General features: G+C 36.3%; 1 protein-coding gene across 1 annotated transcript in view; it reads left to right on the top strand.

Moving 5' to 3' along the window:
* The window catches only part of SLC12A1 (solute carrier family 12 member 1), a 423,573-nt gene that overhangs the window by 199,196 nt on the left and 203,362 nt on the right, over nucleotides 1–21,015 (top strand). Inside the window, exon 13 of the mRNA XM_044077625.1 lies at nucleotides 5,110–5,211. Within this exon, the coding sequence (XP_043933560.1) occupies nucleotides 5,110–5,211 (102 nt within the window). The remainder of the gene's footprint in view (nucleotides 1–5,109; nucleotides 5,212–21,015) is intronic.

Genomic DNA, 21,015 nt, shown 5'->3' with positions numbered 1-21,015 from the left:
ACTTGGAAATTGATGAATAAATGTGGGATTATAGAGCATTAATTATACTTATGAAGTATGATAGAACAAGAAAATCTGGAAATAATGGACTTTTTTTTAGATCTGTTAAACTTGTAGGGTACTCCAAAGCATATGCCTTACTTCATATCATTAAAATTTGGAAGAACATTAGAAGAGGGGAAGAAGGAAAAAGATAACGTTAAGAAAAACAAAATGTTGGTCTTAATAGTAGTTTTATAATATATGACATATACTGCGTGCTATAAAATAAAGATTTTCAGTCATTTTTGTGTATAGTAGGGATACTAAAGTAAAGATGTGCCCCTATTTTTCCTTCATCTTTCTTTCTTCCTTCTTGTTCAGTTTTAAGAAATGTAGGCATTGCAATGTAAAAAGAGAAGACGCCTGGACATAAGAGGATGATAGAATAAAATTTGAAATGCTTTTTCTTACCTTTGCATAGAGGAATGACTAGGTTAAAGCCCTTGTCTTGATTTAATATCAAGTTTTAAGGGGAAGCAAATAAACAAAAGAACACTGAATATAATGAAAAGTTTCCCTCTAGCACATAAGCATTCACAATGCAATATGTGTAGTGAAAGGGAACCGTGTATCTGGTTCTTATGTTTCTTTTGAGACAATGGGATAAGGAGGCAATAAAAACAGAATACTTCTTTCTTTCAATAGCTAGGAGATAATATTTTCCGAAATAATTTCAGTTGTCTTTTGCATCTGGTAGGGTAATAAACCGAAAACAAAAATAGACAGCACTTAGTGGAAGTAGAAGCACATGCTGCACCATGCATCTTAACATGGATAACTTTCATTGTCAGTCTAGGGCAATTGTTCCTATTAAGAGAGTTGCACTTCATTATTTGAAGATGTACCTAGTTTTATGTGTTAGTATTATGTTAATAGGTTTGGGGGTGTTCTGGAGTGTGTTTGTTTTTCTTGTCTTGAGGGTTTTGTATATGATAAGAAACAACTGTATAAAAGATCAGCCTGCCAACATGTAACACAAAAGCTGAAACTAGACATTAAAAAAGCTGTCACACATAACAGGTGGGAATAGCGACATCTTATAATGACACTTTCCATATTATCTTTAAATGTGAATTGTCTCCATACCTCTCAAGTGTACCTCATTACGAGGAATGTACCTCATTTGGGGTCTTAAAAAGTTCTTGTTCCTTGAAGTTCCCTCAAAGTTCCACATTGAAAGACACTGTCACACATTCAGTGTTAGGAATTTATTTTTTTAAAGTGATATCCATTGTAAATAGAAATGAATCATATTAATTCATTAAAAGATCTTCTCTATAAGCATATTTTAACCATCCTATGACCGTCCTAGTTGAAGTTGTTAGTAAGCCATTAGTATGTGTTCCACATTTTGCCCATTTGTTCCACATTATGAGGGCTAGCGTTCCTCATTTTGGACATGGAAGGTTGAGAGCTATGATTGTCTCACACACACATATATATATATATATATATATATATGTGTGTGTGTGTGTATATATATATATATATATATATATATATATATATATACACACACAAAAAAAAGAAAAAATAGTGGACTATAGCAAAAAAATGCAGAGTGCAAAGAGCTATACTACTGGAGACACAATTGGAAAGAACCGAGCATGTGAATTTGATAAAGAAAGAATTTTGGGATGGTTATTCAGCAAAATATGTGGGACAAAGAAAAAGGGGAGAATGTATATTAACTGTGAGAGAAGTGATAGAGGAGGAAAGAAGATAATCATGGTAGATTTGTAGTACTAAGGGGATACTGGCAAGGGAGGAAGATAATGCTGGCATGTATTTATATTGCACTTAAAACTGCTACACTGGAGCTTAAGAATATTCTGGGAGAAATAATCAGCTTTCAGCAGGGAATATTACTTATATGTGGAGAATGGAATTTGATTTGCAACAGTGAGGATGTATCTAGGGGCCTAGGAGGGAAAATCCTGCTGATAAGGATGACTGCACTTAGAGGTACAGAGACTAGGCAAGAGGGGGCTGGAATTTATTGACGAAAACTGGCAAAGGAATCAAGGCATTGTGAGCAAATAATTAGACAAGTAGAGGTAATAGAATGGAAAAAGGCCAAGAATTCCTTTGGATTACAGGCCAGAGATTGCCTTTCCTATCAAGGATTGATATCAGAGTATAGGCAAAGAAAAAGAAATAGGGAGATCCTAAGCAAAAGACCAGCTGCTGTTGAAAATGGGATAATCAGGAGAGCATATAAAACATTGCATGGTAAGTATAGGAATCAATCAGAGGAGGTTAGAAAGGATCGGAAAGAAAGAGAGAGAAACTGGATAAGCAATTCACAAAAAATAAAAAGGGGAATATATGTATAGCTCCCAAATATGCAAGAAAGTCTAGAAGATGTAGGATCTTTGCTTGGAAGTGGATGCATAGGTATTTTTTATACTCCAAGCAGATTCCAATGAATTTTTCCTCAGGTAGATTGCAAATATCGGAGGCGTGATGGGGAATAAAGAAATAATTGAGAATATATTTTTGGGAGTGTAATGAGTTGTCAGACTTTAAAAATTGTCTGCAGACTACTCTAATAGAAATAACTGGGTGAATAAATAGGTGTAACTAAGGAAATTATTTTTGAACTATGCTACAGAATCGGAATTGCCTAGACATAGTAAGGCTTTGCTGAGTTTAATTCTGGTGGCTGCCAAAAAACAATTACTAGAAAATAAAAATCAGAGTCTAAACCAACTGTACTAGAAGTAGTGAATATAGTAACAGAAATAAAACAACTAGAAGTGGGATCTTTAGAAAAGGGTAGGAGCAAACTACATAGAAAAAATAGGAACTGTGAGAGAAATGCATGCAGAAAAAATGTTTTAGAGGAGGAATGGGGTTAAAGGGAAGGCAGAATTTGAATGAGCTTTGTAATGTTTGACTGACAATGACTGAATAGATTATAAGTGATGTATAGTTTTGCAACTGAAAATATGTCAGTAAGTTTTTTTCATTTATATAAATGCATAATTGCCTATGACGTAAGTGGCAATTTAATAAAGATATTTCCTTGTTTAAAAAAAGGTGTAAGAATCACATGCCACATAACAATCTTTAATTCCTATCTATCTGTCTATCTATCTATCTATCTATATGTTTATATATATTAATGTCTGTTATGGTAAAAACATATGCACCTTGACAGAAGTAGTTTCCAGTCATGTTTTTAACAATGTTTCATAAGCAATAACACCATCAATGTTATGTAAATGCAGCACATTTTCCAATAAAAATCTTTATTACTAATGCTCTTTGCATTAACAACTATCAAAATTAAATCAAATTTTGCTGGCTGCAAAGTGTTATATTTTCTGACCTGGCATAAATTCCTGCATTGTGGCAGTTAAATGTTAATATGTATGTGATGCAAAAATTATTTTCCCTTGTCTTGACAAATGGACTCCATCTTGTCTGATGTGTGCCCATGATTAGGCTTGGATGTTCAATATGCTGAGTCTAAAGAAGCATTGCAGAAAAGCTTGAAAGCTTTGCCTGTTTTTAGGGGCTGTTTTAAGTGTAATTTCAGTTATTAAATTGTGATGAGTACAAGTCTCCAATGCTATCATGTATTACCTTTATGTATGCACAGCGTTTAGTTCATTAGACAAGATACATATTCTTTAGCAAATCGTTGATGGCATACTCAAGGACAAGTAAAAAGTTTTAAAAGAAACAAAAACATCTAAATTAATAATCACAAAATTCTCAGAAATTAGAACTGGTAAATTAAAACAAATTGTTTATTACAATCATACAAACAAACTTAAGTGAAGTACACTGACAACTTTGTACAAAGATAAGTACTTCATAAATCAGCTATCCTGATCCACTGTTGCAGTTGCTTATGTCTCACTAAGATAACAGACGTAGCTTCACAACTTGGAAAAGCTTATGCTGAATTGTGGCTGCTAGCAGTGTGTATCGATTAAATCTTATTTTTAGGTTAGTTTTGTCTTACCACACAACTACAATACCAAAAATACATTAACTAGTAAGTGCATATAAATATTGTACTAAATGCAATAACTACTTACATACCTCTCAACTGTCCAGAATTTGGCTTAATATTTTTGGTTTGTTCCTCGTAAAATGTATTGCTTTGTGGCAAATCACTGTGGACTGAAGTCACTAAATAATGACATTCATTCAAGTTTCACACTTTATTTCCTTCACAAAATGCATGATAATACAAATCAAATTATTCTAGCAACTTCCTAAGTTTATAAGAGCAATATTTAAAATCTGTCTCTATTTTGGACCTTTGATCCCCTTCCCCCATTATTTTAGGCTTTGTCCAGATTTCTTGACTACGAAGTTGAGATGTATGACTACTTAAATTAACCACTAGTCTGAGTATTCATAAGTGATGCCACACTGTATAGCATTATGCATAAGTTAACGCTGGCACTATAATAATAGATATATATCATATTATCATTCCAAGGCCTTTATTACATTGTGGATAATTGGTTTAGGTCAGCTTTTCAAAAACACCCAGTGCTGAAAAACTGGAATCCTTGACTTTACTTTAATGGAGAGGACTGAAGTAACAGGAACATTGTATGTTTTCCCATGGGTCACTTATAGCTGAGCAGAAAGAAAATGGTGATCACTGTGTTTTAAAATGAAAGTCATGAAAATGTGCTATGTTCAATGTGCGTGTCTCCATGAATGTGCTTTAGGAGGGTAACAGACTCATCTGAAATTATTGCATGATGCAGAGACCTAAAATCATGCTAAAATGAGAACATTGCAACAGCTGTTTGACTATACAGTTTTCAGTCCAGTTTACTTCTTTCCCAGCCTTGGCAGGTAAACCACATTGGCAATCCCTCAACACTGAACACAGTTGTGTAAGTCTTCAGATCATAACTCACTGGGCTAGAATGAGAGCATAGCAACTGAGTTTCACTGATATAAAACTAACTTTTGAACCTAGAGAAATATAAACTTAAGAATCAGTATTAAGCATTATTTATGCTTTCTAGTTCTGGATGAAATGTGTGATCGAGAGCAGAATAATAACTAATGTGTGTTTGTGTTTTTCAGCTGAATTAAATACAATTGCACCCATCATCTCAAATTTTTTCCTGGCTTCATACGCGCTGATCAATTTTTCCTGTTTCCATGCTTCATATGCACATTCTCCAGGTTTGTTTTTTTTCTCACAGTGGTATTTAAATTGTAATAATTAGTAAAGAAAATTATTGCTAAAGAAGCATTAATTTGTATTTATGTATGTTCACTGCAAGCATGTAATATAAAGTCATTTAATGAATATAATTTGCAATATGTGCCTGCAGTTCATTAATTCATTTACACGTACAAGTCTGAGAAAAATGTGACTAGCCTGATTATCCAGTTGCACTGCATTTTACCAAAATTCATTTCTTTTGGGTATTCCTGGTATTGTTTTTCATAACAAAGGTAATATCTGACAACTGCCTAATTAACTTCTCAAATAGAAAGTAGTTTTAAACAGCAAACACTGAAATGTAAAGCAAAACATCTACATCTGCTTCTGACAAATATGTGGATTAAAGGAGCAACATACATCTTTGTATTTTTGTATGTTAGTTTTACTTTGTATAGTTAATAAAGCTATGACTGTTTGTTATCCATCCTTGCTTATGATGTGCAGTAGGTTATAACAACGCTGTAAACAGCTACCACCATCCACAGAGTTTTAGTTAGGCAAGTAAATTGACAGACCTTTCTTGTGTATCTCTCACACACACACACACACACACACACACACACACACACACACACACACACACATGCATGCGCGCGCACACACACACACACACACACACGCATGCGCGCGCACACACACACACACACACACGCGCGCGCGCACTGTCTACTACAGATAGTTGAATCCGAGGTGCTTGAAGACCCTATCTCACAACCACAGTCTCAGACATCTTGCAGCTTGCATGTCCAGCCACACATTCTCAAACTCACACGCGCGCACACACACACACACACACACACACACACGCATGCGCGCGCACACACACACCCACACACACACGCGCGCGCGCGCACTGTCTACTACAGATAGTTGAATCCGAGGTGCTTGAAGACCCTATCTCACAACCACAGTCTCAGACATCTTGCAGCTTGCATGTCCAGCCACACATTCTCAAACTCAAATACATGTTTGGGTGAAGTATGGCAGCTCTGCAGAGAGATGGGAGCTGCTGTACCTCACCTGAGCAGAGTACCCAAGTTTCAGCAAGTTAAGTCTGGCAGCAGCAAAGACGGAGTGGATGTGCAAGTTAGGGCTGCAAGCAGTACTGGGAGGGGTAATTAAGCCTGAGAAGTGGGAGCTTTCAGTTTAGGGTGCAGGTGATGAGTTTAGGGTTATGGGAGTCATTAGGGACATTAGGTTTAGGAAGAGAAAAGAGAGTTTAGGTTTAGGGAGCAAGAGGGTTGCTTTTAGAGTCAGGAGACAATCAGGAACTTTAAGTTATAGAGCGAGAAAGGAGTTTTAGGCTTATGGAGCATCAGGGGAGTTTAGGACTGGGAAGGAGAATTTTAGTGTTAGGGAGCAGTTGGAGACTTTAGCTTTAGGGAGCAGGAAGGGAGTTTTAAGTTTATTTAGTAATCAGGGCTTCAGAGTTAGGGAGGGAACAGCTATAGCTACAGTTAGGGACTGCATGGGAGTTTTAGGGTTAGCGTTAGTGTTCTGGTAAGGCTATGCAGTGTAGTATGATTGGAAGGTGGGAGATTTAGGTAGTTAACTAGGATTAGGCTAGTGGAAATGTGGATGCTTGCCAATTAGAGCAAATGACAGTGAGCAACTAGCACACAAGCATTTGCAGTAGACCACACACACACAGACACACACACACACACACACAAACACACAAAACATACCTAGGAACAATTAAGATTCCCCAGTCTGTCTACTTCATGCCTTTGGGAGGTAGGAGGAAGCAGGAGTACCCATAGAAAACTCATATGAACACAGGAAGGGCATGCATTACTCATATAGAAGGTACCCTGACCAGATAGCTATGCCACTGTGCTCTCTGTTTCTCATACCTTATTCTAAATATGCATATTCATATCCATCACTGGCCCAATGCTGGGGCATGGAGTTTGCTTATTCATCAAATAATCTGGTTTAATTAGTATCCTGAGTTCCAGAGGAACAGTTTGGAGTAAAAAGATGAGGTCAGCCAATGGACAACATTCCTTTTCCACAGGGTGTATATGACCTGAAACCATAAGAACCCATCAGAATGCAATCTGTATGGTGTGAATGTAAGACAGATAGTATGTCTTCTGTGAAGTTCATGTTAATTGACACTTAAAGGTGTGTATACTAACCACTGGGCATGATAAAGTTGGAGATGTTAGTTATAATAAATGAAACCTTGATCATCTGTTGTAGTAGTAAGGAAGGAAGACAGAGGGAGAGACCAGTTTTTTTTTTACTTTCATTATGCATGTTTATGATTCAGAATATATCTAGCTCTTGCATTAAAGTCCCATGGAGTTAACTGAGATACCCTAAAACAGATACAGTTATATACCAGAAGCACAAACATTTCAACTTTGAATCTTTCCATCTCCTCAAAGGTTGTTCACAAGGAGGACTACTGGTTGTGGGAAGGAGACTGGCATACTGTAAAGCTGTAGACATTTATAGACGGGGATATCAATATGTACTGATATGTCTATTCAGTGAAATTGTTTGAGCTAGCTGAACTCATAAATTTGTAGAGTGGAAAGTTAGAGGGTCCTATATCACACATGAATGAGTGCCTACTTTGGTGCTGCATGTTGACCTTGTGGATATTAGAGATAATATGATTTATACAAACTAGGAAAACAGGACACAAAAGCAACAGTTGACATTGGCATACTGCCCAAAAATGTTTCTTGGAGAAGGCTTCTGCGCATACTGCCCAATAAATGTTTTTTCAGAAGGCTTCTGAGCCTTCACCTGCAGCTTCTTATGCAAAAGAAAGCAGTTGAGCCTTCTAATCATGGCAGCACATATCCAAATGGCCTCAAGGAGTATGTCATGAGTCCTGCAAAGGCTAAGGCAGACTACAGGTGTCATGATTCCATGATCTTTTTTTTAATAAACACTGTTTGATAAGGGAATCAAGGTTTTTGCCAAAATACAAATGACAAATTCAAACAGAGTGTTTTGAAAGTGGCACTTTTCCCCCTGAATTCACAAATAAAACAAGGAGAAAGGTAAACACTCTACTTTTTTTTTTTACAAAAAAACATTGATTGTAATTTATGTGAGTAGTGGCAACATCTGAGGTGATTATAGCACATTTGTGGAGATATGGGGATAGTTCCAGAAAATATGGGGGTACAGCCCTTCACAGTGTGGAACAGCAGGGGTTTGCCCAGAATATAAAACACTAATTGTGACAGATACACATTGGCAGTTTTCAGGTTCAGTATTTCTTAGAGGACCAGTCTGGTGATTACTGGTGAATTTAGCCACCATTGTGATTTTAATGTGCTTACATCTGAAAATGGAACATGTGTGACTGATGATCTAGTTTGAGATCTTTGCTGTTGACCATCACTAATAATAGTATGAAAAGTACAGGAAGGAGAAACAACAGACAGTGATTCTTAACACCAATTCATTGATTCTGGTGGAAAAAATCTGCATACAAAAATTAAATGAAAACCTTAACCCATCTGTGTGACAATACTGCTTCTCTGAAGGGAAACAGTTGCAGAAAAAATACTCAGAAATAAGTGAAACCATACTTGTGTCTTACTAACATCATTAAGTGAGAGTTCTCATAACTGTGATAAAGGAATAATCCTCAAATTCTGTCAATCTCATAATTTTTTGGTCCACCACAGATTATCTGTAGATTTTTATAGGCTCACTACAAAGAGGTGTGCCTTAACAGCATCACATTCCAGAAAGTAATACCTTAACTTAAATGCCTTTCTTTAGAAGTAGAAAGCTTTGACCAAAAACCTGTTGGTAAAACAGCAAATCCTGCTAATGATAACATAAGGTAATGGCATTCCTTCATTAGAGCTTGAGTTCTAAAATTCCCTACTGAGTACCCTGTCAGAAGTGCTGGGGAATAAATTGTTGTTGTTGTTGTGTCTTTCGGCTTTTCCAGGTTAGGGGTCGCCACAGCGGAACTCCGGTCCACTAATGATTGGCAGTAGATTTTTACGTGCCGAGTTGCCAGCTCTGATGCACAATCTTCAATGAAGGTACGCCCATTCACGCATGTCTCCACGCAGATTTATTGTAACAAAGGAAATTATTCTTTTAGGTGGGTTATAGGATCGGAATTGCCCAGACATAGTAAGGCCTAAGTTTACTGCTATTGGCTATAAGAAATAAATTAACAGAAAATGTAAGTCAAAATCTAGACCAAATGTAACTGAAGTACTGAATATTGTGAAGTAAATAAAAGAACTGGAAGTGAGATCTTTATAAAAGGAAAGGGGCAAATTACATAGATATAAGTGGAATTTGTGGGAGCAATGCACACAAAAAATGTTCAGGATGAGAAGTTAATTTTAAGACAAAGCAGGAATTGAGCAATTTATGTAATGTTAGAATGACTGAAAACCGTTAATGTATACCAAATGAAAATAATAAAGAGAGTGTTGTGGTTTGTTTTATTTTCTATTACTTTATTTGTACCTATGATACTTTTTAACAAGGTAGCATGCTTAAAAAACATTGAAACTGAAACTGAGTCTCATGAGACTTTACCATCTTTGGGTAATACATTTACCATATAATTCTTCCAAGACGATGTTACTGTCGCCTCCTTTAAAAATATGGTCAAACAAAACACTCCCTATCTTTATCACTTTCTTCCCTCCTAACTTCCAGACTGCCACAAGAATACCATCTGTTCCTGGAGACTTCTCAGTTGATTGATGATATATCACCATTTTATCTCACCCCTTTCTATCTTAGCTATTAATTATTGAGCCTCATCTTTCTCTTACCTTGGAATAGTTACGTCTCCCATAAAAAAATTCATTTGTGCTTTTTCTTGGTTTCTCCATTTCTCTACTTTATATAAATTTTCATTTAATTTTCAAAACATCTCTAATACTTCTATAGGATCTATGGATATTTATCTTGTGATAAACTCCCTAAGTCTGGCATCAACCTTTCCTACTTTCTGTTATCAAAGTCATTGTGCTAATAAGTTTGAGTTTTGGGGTTCTTATAAAAAATATTTGCTTAAGAGCAGTATTTCTAAACTCATGGATATTATCCAAATACTCTAACATTTCCCTCAGCAGTTGCTCCTCCTCTACTTTTTATGTAAGATTTCCGTTCTGCAATACTTCAGTCATTTCATTTTATATAGTCCTCCAGTGTCTCATTAACTGATTTACAATTGGACTTTTAATGCTGATAAACCGGTAAGCACTCAGGTGCATGACTTGAAACATATTTTAAAATTGTAGTTAGAACTTGACAACAGCAGCAAAATAAAAATGTTAGAAATACTAATTGTAGAAAAAACAGTACCAAGTGGTATGAGAATGTGGATATTACAATATCATCCTATGAATTATGACAACTTTGTAACTTTAGTTGAATGCTTATTAGTTAATGATACAATATTTTAAAACAGAATTTTCTGTTATTAACTCTAAACTTGAAAAAAGAAATGTACAATATACTGTGAAAAAAGACAGCCAGTAATTGGATAACTTATTTCATAAGTAGAGATGTCATATATCCACATTATGTTCTTGCAGTACTTAAGACAATGTGGATAACAAAAATGGGAAGACCGATAAGCATGCTACAAATAAATTTGTTCCAATGGAATGTGATGACTGCCGCTTAAGCAACTGAATTGGCATTATATCATTTAGTTATAGCCAAGCCAGTGACGTCTACTAAATAAAAATAAAAACAAACAACAACAATGTCAATTATAAGGTAGTTCTTAATACAAATGTCAGTATGATAAGTGTAAATGAAAAGTGTAGTTCAAAGTTTTAAGTATTGGTATTGTGTCTTTAAAATTTGTTTTGAAAACAATTTTTTAGAAAGTTACTATGGCGTTTAATTTTTAATTGGTTGATCATATTATTGAATCATTATTTAAAGATTGTGTTTTTTGTGTAGAGTGTTCTGATGAAGACCACACCTTTGTGGTCGAAATCTTGTTCTTTGGATTTTTACCTGTACTTGTTTGTGGATTTATACCAAATGGAAAAAAGTTTTTTACAAGTATCTCAAGTGTGGTGTTTTGCTTTTCACAGTGGTTTTTCATTTGTATTGTTTGGTTACTACTGTTCAGCGGCTTTTGTGGTTTGGACTTTGTTTTGTTTGAAGTCTACTAAATGTTTGGAAAATAGAGCTACAGGAGAGAAGTCAAGACCATGCTAGACTGTAGCAGCATGATTACCTCTTTCAAAGGCCCCTTAGTATTTAAGCATAAGATTAATAGCAAACAAAAACTGAAAATAATATGTATCTGTTGTGTTGGAAAAGAATATCCCCTTACAGATGTAGGAATACAGACATTTCTAGGAATACCTTTATATCTAGTAGCTGTAACCCCTGACTTGATTCATGATATCATATTAAAAATATATATTTTTACTCATTTTAAAGCATAATGGAAAAAGTGGGAGGAGTAATATTCCATAGACATTGGTGTGGCAGGTTGATACACTTAAAAAGAAGGAGGTAAAGCAACAACTTGATATAGTCAGACAGTGTAAGAATGGAGGCACAGTAAAACATTGCTGGTACAGAGGCCCAAAATCCAAAGGAGGCAATTACCATAGATGCTACAGAAGGAGCAATCACCTAGTTGTGGTTAAACAGTAAAAAATCATGTGTATTATAAGAAACCCAACACTATAAGGGAGGGGGCAAATTATTATTCCAGGGATAAAAATTCAAAGGGGGATATTCCATGACTGTTTGTCACAGCTGCTCTTTTGTCTTGTCCATAACCCATTAAGCTATCTACTTAAATTAGATCATGGCAACAATTTGGCTCCCAGAAAACAAGAAAGTGTAAAGACTTCTCATCTTTTTTTGTGGATGATTTAAAACTTTATAGTTCATCAGATGAGCTGAAAGCAAACTGCAAGTGGTCAACACTTTTTCAGATGATATAAGAATGTCATTTGGTCTTGATAAATGTACAAAAGCAACCTTTAAAACAGGAAAACTGAAGCACCAAGAAAACATCAGTCTGGGACAGGAATGTGATATAAAAGAACTTGAGCAAGAGGGAGTTTATAAATATTTCGGAATTGATGAAGGATCAGCAACAAAACATGAACACGTGAATAAAACATAGTAAGGAATATTTTAAAAGATTAAAATTAATACTGAAAACTGTGTTGACATCTATGAACAAAGTCCAGGCTATAAACCAATTTGCTATTTCTGTCCTAATTTACAGTTTGGAATGACTGACTAGCCCCAAAATGTGTTGGATTGGTTGGACAGGAAAACAAGAATGCTTCATGCTTTTCAAATGATTTATAGAAATCATTGTATACCAAGACTATATATTCCCCTTTCTGAAGAAGATACAGGCCTCCTCAAAACTGATTACATGTATAGATCTGCAATCATAGGACTGCAAACATATCTACGGACCTCATAAGATCCAAACATAGTGTAAGTTTTAAAACATGAGGAGATTAAGTCTAAGATGACTTCAATGCCTAGTTTAGCAGAAGCATCAAAAAATCAAAGAGTAGGTCAGCCAACATGGTCACCAAATAAAACACCATAAAAAAAACAAAATGATTTATTGAGGTTAGTGCGTTCATGGGGTTGCAGAAGCAGCAACCCCATGAAAGCACTAACCTCAATTTTGTGACCATGTTGGCTGACCTACTCTTTCATTTTTTTGGTATTTGTTTTGTCACGGGTCTGCCTTTAGCAGCTGGTTTGCTTTTGTTTATTTGGCTCTAGCAGAAGCATATCGGTGTCAAGTGGGAATGGAAATCAAACCAGAAATAGATAAAAATCAGGCAGCAACTGAATGTGCCGAAAAACAAAAGAAAGAATAGAAGATAAAGAATCAGATGAGAAGGCAAGAAATGTGGAAAATGCATAAATATAGTTGCAGGTGTAGAAAACTCTTGGAACAACCTCATGTTGATCATGACCATATGCAGGAATGGTTAAGAAGAGGTGAATTTAAACCAAAAGATGAAAGGTTAATATTGATGGCCGAAGATAGTGGACTACGTACATGGTGGTTTACAAAATCCATTGAACATGTGGGAGAAACAGAAAAATATAGGTTTTGTAAAACAGAATTGGAAACAGACGTACATCTTATCGCTGGCTGTAATATATTAATGGCAAAAGGAGTGTATACTGAAAATCATAATAATGTGGCAAGACTGTTGCAGTGGGGATTGTCCAAACATTATAATATTGAAGTAGCTGCAAAACAATGGAAACATGAGCCACAAAGCATTATAGAAAATGATGAATATCACATGCGATCACACATTACCAACAGTTTAAAAAATAGATGCGAGAAAACATATATAGTAGTCCATGAAAAGAAGACAAAAGTAGCATTGATCACTGAAACTGCTACACCCAGTGACTATAGTGTCTTACATAGAGAGACACAAAGTCATAAAATGCCAGGATTTGCAGGCAGAAAAGAGGGCAGTGCGGAAGAAGGATACCTAGACAGTTCTAATAGTAGTAGGAGCAATGGGTCTTATAAAAACGAATTTACAATTGTACTTACCTTTACGTATAACTCTGTATGATTTGCAGGATTCAGTACTGGGCATACTGCAGTTGCTGTAAAGAGTACTTCTGGCTATTATCAAAGATTGAAACAATGCTAATTTTATAACCTTTAATCGTACTTTGACTTAGGAATGGTGTCCATTCCTGTCATGGTATTAGAAACCCAAAAGATTTGGAGAAATTAATAAGGGGTGCCAGTACGTCAGTAAAAAAAACTGAAGGTAAACCAATAGAACATGCTGAAGCAAAAATCAACATAAGACAAAAAAGTCTACACAGAACCTTATAAAACATTTTAGCACAGAAACAGAGAGGATAAAATAGAAGAAGCAGGGTACGTACGTGAGGAACATCAGAACAAAGAAATGATAAGTACTAAAAGTGACATGAAAGTTTACAGTTCTAAACCCATTTCTGTTTACAGCGTACAGAAAGCTAAAGAAAAAAGGAACATTCAAGAGGTTTGTTTAGATAGTAGAAAAGTTAAGCTGAAAGAGATTTTTGTCTAGAACTACCCTTTGTTGGAGAAGATATAGAGTAAGGTGCAGTACCAATGATTTTGTGAGAGGAAGTTATACCTTCCACCTTATGACAGACTACTCTAGAAAGTAACTTGTGTTACTGGGCTATAAGTCACATATACTTTATAAAAGCACAACAGGAAGATCGTACTTTTAATAGGACAAAAGAAAATATAACCAAGGTTGCAGGGGAGGATAATGAATTGAATTTTCATTACTTTTTGCACATATTGTGTGTCAAAAGATGACCACCTATATAACATAAGGATATGGAGGAAATTCTACACCAATTGCTAATGCCAAAATCTTATTTAACACTAATGAAGCCAGTTTATGGTCACATGATAGGAGGCCACATGGGGATGGACAAAACTAAGATGAGAGTACTAGACAGATTTTATAGGCCAGGTATAATGAAAGAGATAGAAAATGTCTTTGCTTCCTGTCCAGAATGTCAGAAAGCTGAATTTGAGAGGCCACTGAACCCAATGCCTGTTATAGAGGTGTAATTTGAATATATTGCTATGGACATCTTAGGATCACTAGTAATACTGGTAGTAATGGAATATGCTACAACATTTCCCAAAGTAGTGCCATTATGCAAAGTTACTTCCAATGTCTTTGCCAGAGAGCTCGTACTGATATGTTGCAGATATGGTATCTCTAAAAGGATCTTTACGATCAAGACTTCCCTTTATATTGTGAATATTGCATTAGTTATGTTACTGCTTTAAACTCAAGTACATGTTAATCTACCACCCACAGACTGATGGATTACTACAGAGGCTCAATAAAACACTAAACTCTATGCTAAGAAGTTATTTACACAGATAGGAAGCACTGGGGCAAGTTGTTACCCTACTTACTGTTTCCAAAAAGAGACATGGCACAAGCTTTAAATGGATTTATCTCATATGAACTTTGATATGGCAGAGGACTTCCTGACAGTGCTAATATATATATATATATATATATATATGGTTCTACCTGACATAGTCGAAACCACACAACACCGACAACCACATCACCGACACCACATATTCGACAGTCCATAAACACGAAACCACACATAACCGACAACGAAATAACCGACGGTACACAAACACGAAACCCCATACACTGCACACACCACAATAACAATTAAAAACAAAACACATCCCCATTCCACAAACCACACACACAACACAAGCACACCAAAATCCTTACAAGCCCACACTAAACCTTACCCTAACCCTAAGGTCACACTTACCTACCCGCCCTAACCCTAACTCACTTAACCGCCCTATCGCCCCTAACCCTAACTCACTTAACCCACCCCTATCGCCCCTAACCCTAACTCACTTAACCCACCCTATTAACCCTAACTCACTTAACCCACCCCTATCCCCACAGACCGTCAATCTCCACACTTACCTGCATACTCACACAGCCTTTCCCCATGTCGGCATCCTCGGCGTTGGTGTTGTCATCCGTCGTGTCGGTCTTCTGCATTGTCGATGTTCTGCCACTCGGTCTTCTTCGATTTCGATCTTCTGGAGCTGGATTCGATGTCGGTCTTCTGCGCTGAAGTCAGGTAGAACCATATATATATATATATATATATATATATATATATATATATATATATAAAGCCTTGGTGATACAACAATGAGTTTATAATAGCAATATCCATTTTAGAGAATTTAGTCCAGGTGATCAGGAATTTGTATTAGCAATCTCCACAGGGAGCACATTTTTGACTAAGTGCCAAGGGTAGTTTGAGATGATTGAAAGAAATAATACAGTGAATAGAAAGGTTAGCAGACATGAAATAAAAACATACAGCAGATGTGTCATGTTTATGCGTTGAAATTGTGGAAGGAAGTCAAAAGTTCTGTGGCTAACTTGCAAGCTGAAATTCTTACAAAAGAGATTAGAGACTCTCATCATGAAGTCCAGTTAGAGGAATACTTGTCAAAAATGGAAAAAGATAATTTTTATTAAGAAATAAAATAATGTTCTCAGAAAGGCCTGGAAGAACTAAATTGATAGAGAGGTCTTAGGACCTTAACTATCAGGTCTTCCTCAAATACCCTAACTCCTCAACAGGAGCTTACACAGATAAATAAGCGATGTTCTGAAAAAAGGTTCAAATTAAATGCAACAAAGTACAACGCGTTTAGCAGATGACTCCTTCCCTCAGCATTCGGCAATACCCCACTTCAAAATGAAAATGTTATTAGGGACCTTGGATCTGTACTTGATAATTCCCTTTCTTTCAATAATCATGGGACAATAGTTGTCAGAAATTCATTTTAGTTAGCACAGCTACTTGCCAAGTGAATATCATAAAGATCTGAAGTGGTCATTTGTTCCTATATATTCAGTATTGATTAGATCGATCACTGAGTACAGTACCTCCTGTGGGATGTACCTCGCCAGTCATATCAAAGAATGAGAAGGATCCCAGAGGTTTCTAACTAAGGAGATCACAAACTTAAAGATTATGAGCTATTAAGAGAGACTGGAAGAGCCATCCCTTTAATACATATATTATAGATTCTTAGGGGAAGATGCCACGGTGGTACGGTGGTAGCGTTTTTACCTCACAGCAAGAGGTTCTCCCGTTCGATTCTTGGCTTGGCTTGGGAGTGCCTTCTGTCTGGAGTCTGCATGTCCTCCCCGCAGTTGGGTAGCGTTCGAAAGACATGTGTGCGTAAATGGGCGTGCCTTTGTTGAAGGTTGGGCATCGAGCTGGCACTTTGGCATTTCGTAATAAAATCTACTGCCAATCATTAGTGGACTGGAGTTCCGCTGAGGCGACCCCTTACCGGGAAAAGCCGAAAGACAAACAACATAGATTCTTAGGGGAATCAATGCTTTGTGTTCCTTGCTGTTAAAGACCCATTTGTCCTGGATTTCCTGAATCTCCACAAGTCCAATAATTCCACAAGTACTAGAACTGGAGACCTAAATCTTCACTGGCAGATAAATACAACACAATGGAGAGGCAGAGCCATCATGCAGTTACTCCCCCACCTCTGGAACACACTGCCCTTAAGACAGGACCTAGATGATTGAATGGGTGCCCACAAATTCATCCCAGGCTTGATTGGCCTAGCACCCCAACAGAAAAGGGGCTCTGACTTAAGGGTAGGTACCAGCAAGGTGTAACTGACCACAAGACTCAAATGCCTTGAAATTCTTACCAGTCCTATAAACCTGAAAATATGGAGACAACAAAAGCTAACCTATACTCTCAACTAAACCACAGAAGACAGACAAAGCAGGGGTGGCTTGTGCCATAGGGCTGCTGGACTGCAGCCCTCCCACCTACAAAACAAAATAAAAACAAACTGAGAAACACAAAAATTAATTCCTGGACAGTACGTATGCGCACATGCTCTCAGACTGCTTTCTCAGCAGTCTAGATAAGGGGAAAGGCAAGATGCCCAGAAGTCTATGCGGCGATGACATCATGACATAGAGGCACTCCGGACTGCAGCAGTCGCAGGCAGGACCAATCGCGGATTTGTACTGCAGGGAATCCTTTGGGATGGACCAATCTTGCAAGGAATATGGGTAAGGGGCTGTTCAGATATCGGCAGCAGCAACCGAGCGGTAATGGTATTTAGCTCATTGGTGGGCTGGGGCAGTTCAGCAACAAGGTAGGAGTGTGTGTGTGTGTGTGTGTGTGTGTGTGTGTGTGTGTGTGTGTGTGTGTGTGTGTGTGTGTGTGTGTGTGTGTGTGTGTGTGTGTAATGCCCCAGCTACTATATACTGTTGGCTAGAGTAGACTCATGGTGGTGTGGTAGGGAATACCTCAGGCTTGAACCCTGTACCTTGTATGCAGGTGTTAAGGGCCTGAATTCCCTACCCACCACCATTTGTAAAAAGAATTGCAGATTTTTGCCTCATATTTGATCTGTTCTGTTCCACATAATATCTGTGGTTTCTAAATATTTCAATGCTTTATGTTTGATGGTGCAGTGGTAACATTGTTGCCTCACAGGTAGGTTTTCAGGTTTGATTCTTGGCTGGGGTGCCTTCTGTGTGGGGTCTGCATCTTTTCCCTGTGTTTGTTACAAAGACATGTCTGCATTATTTTTTCCTGGGCCTCTGCTGAAAATAGTTTTTTTGTTCCAAGTCAGACTGTCCTGGTTAACAAATGTTAAATAAAAGTGACAGGCATTTGAATTTCAGACTTCAGGTTTCTGAATGTTTAATTCCTCACATATTTGATGGTGCAGTGGTAGCATTGTTGCCTCACAGCTATAGGTTTGCTGGTTTGATTCTTGGCTGGGGTGCCTTTTGTGTGGAGTCTGCATCTCCTCCCTGTGTTTGTGTGGATTTGCTCTGGTGTCCTGCCATTTTACAAAGACATGTGTCTGCAGTATTTCTCCCTGGGCCTCTGATGAAAATTGTTTTTGTTCCATCAGAAGCAAAATTGACAGGCATTTGAATTTCAGACTTCATATTCTTCAGAAAATACATAGTAACACAACCTTTTATTCTAGCAATTTTCTAAGTTTATAAGATGAATATTTGAAATTTGTCCCTATTTTGGGGACTGTATTCCCCCATTATTGACTTTTTTTGTGCTAAGGTTGACAGCTATGGCAAGAACTGAATTCACTGAATATGTTTGAGGGCTGTATCCCCTCATTACTGGGTTTGTCCAGGTATTTTGTACTAAGAGGTTGACAGCTATGGTGAGAAGTGGATTCACTAAATGATAGCCATTTAAGTTTCAGTCTTCATCTCTTTCACAAAGCAGCTGATTTGGTGTAGTTGTATGTTGCTCTGACTGTTTGCACAGGGACCTTGTCAGTAAAATGTATGGTGGTAACACAGCATTTCTCTTTGACAAAGCAGCTGATTTGGTGTAGTGGTATGTTGCTCTGACTGTTTTGCCCAGGGACCTTGGCAGTAAAATGTATGGTGGTAACAACAGCATTTTATTCTAGCAACTTTCCAAGATTATACAAGCAATACTATAACTAAACCAAAACCAACAAAAACTTGATAAAAATATATCCAGAAGCACAAGAGCAATCAAGCGGACAGCCGGCAAATAATGAAAAAGAAGGATTTATTGATAAGTGCTTTCGGCTGTGTAGTGCCAGCCTTCATCAGACAAATTCAAATTACAAAATACAGCTTTTATAAGATGCACTTAAATAAGCAATTAATCAATTATGATATAAAAACCCGCCAAAAAAGCCAAAAGTACTACCTATCATATGTAAATTTTTAAACCTGTACACACCAAATTTTACAAAATAATTTAATTAATTACATAATAACGTATGCTCATTATAAAAATATATACTATGCCTATATTAATGTACTGTTATAATAATATATATGTGTGGAATATAAAAATAAAATTAAAAATATATAAAAATGATTATTATATAAAATTCATCAAAGCCATTATCTATTTATAGCCTTTAATTTTAAAATACTAGTGATAGAAATGGAATTGTTAAGACCAGGAATTTGGGTGGCATTTAAGTACACTTGCCACCAATATTCTTTAGACTCTAAAATGATTTTCCAAGGGCCTTTTCTAGGTGATGGTACAATTTGTTCCAATATAATAAATTTAAATTTATGCTCAGGGTGTAGAACTATATGCCTGTATAAAGCATTTTTATGTGATTGTCTACTAATATCATAATTATGCTCAAAAATTCGTTGCTTTAATTTACGTTCAGTTTTCCCTATATAATAGGCTGAACAATATGAGAAAATTGCAGCATATACTACCCCCGAGGTATTACAATTGTATCTACCTTTTATTTTAATCAGAATACCATTAATAACTATTTCATCAATTTCCAAAATATCTGAACAATAACTGCACATGTTGCACTTTCTCATTCTACCTGGTGTATTATTTATCCCACTGGATACTCTATTACACCAATCCTTTACATTTTTGTCTCTCTTATGTACAATAGTTGGTTGTGCACCCAATAATGTCACTAAATCTGGATCCCTCTTAATAATGTTCCAATTTTTCATGACCAGATTTTTAATATGTTCAGAATCTTGTGTAAAAGTAGTGATAAAAGCTACACTACTACTATTAATATTGTTTGTATTACTCTCGGTGATATTCAAATCATATTCATACAATAATGGTACCTGTTGTTCTATACCCTGCTGTTCAAACTGTTGCATATTAAGGCTATTACGATCCCTTAATAATGGTATATAAAAACCTTTTTTCCTTTTGTTCAAGACTTCATTAAATATAACTTCAATGAATTGTTTAGGATATCCCCTATTTGAAAACATATTCATAATAAAGGTACATTCCTCAACAAATTCTTCAAATTGTGAAACCATACGCGCTGCCCGTAGCAGTTGTCCCTTTTATGACTGCTTTTTTGACATACTGTGGATGGTTGCTACTAAAATGTAAAAATTTATTTGAATATGTTTTTTTACGAAAAATATTGGCTTTGAATTGATTGTGTATTGTGTCTTTTGAAAGCAAAATGTAGAAATATGAAATCGTATCTATTCCTATTTGATAAGTGAAGTTCAAAAACTCAGTGGTAGCATTAATATTTGAAATAAACTGATCAATCTGTTCCAATGGCCCATTCCAAATGAAAAACAGGTCGTCCAAAAACCGACTATATAAATTAATATACTGTATAAATTTCGATTGAAATATAAATGTATGCTCCCACATTG

This window comes from Protopterus annectens, chromosome 7.part0, assembly GCF_019279795.1.
Source record: "Protopterus annectens isolate FY-2018-M chromosome 7.part0, PAN1.0, whole genome shotgun sequence".
Taxonomy (NCBI): Eukaryota; Metazoa; Chordata; order Ceratodontiformes; family Protopteridae; genus Protopterus; species Protopterus annectens.
The sequence above is the reverse complement of the archived record's forward strand: the minus strand, read 5'-3'. Positions and strand labels throughout refer to the sequence as shown.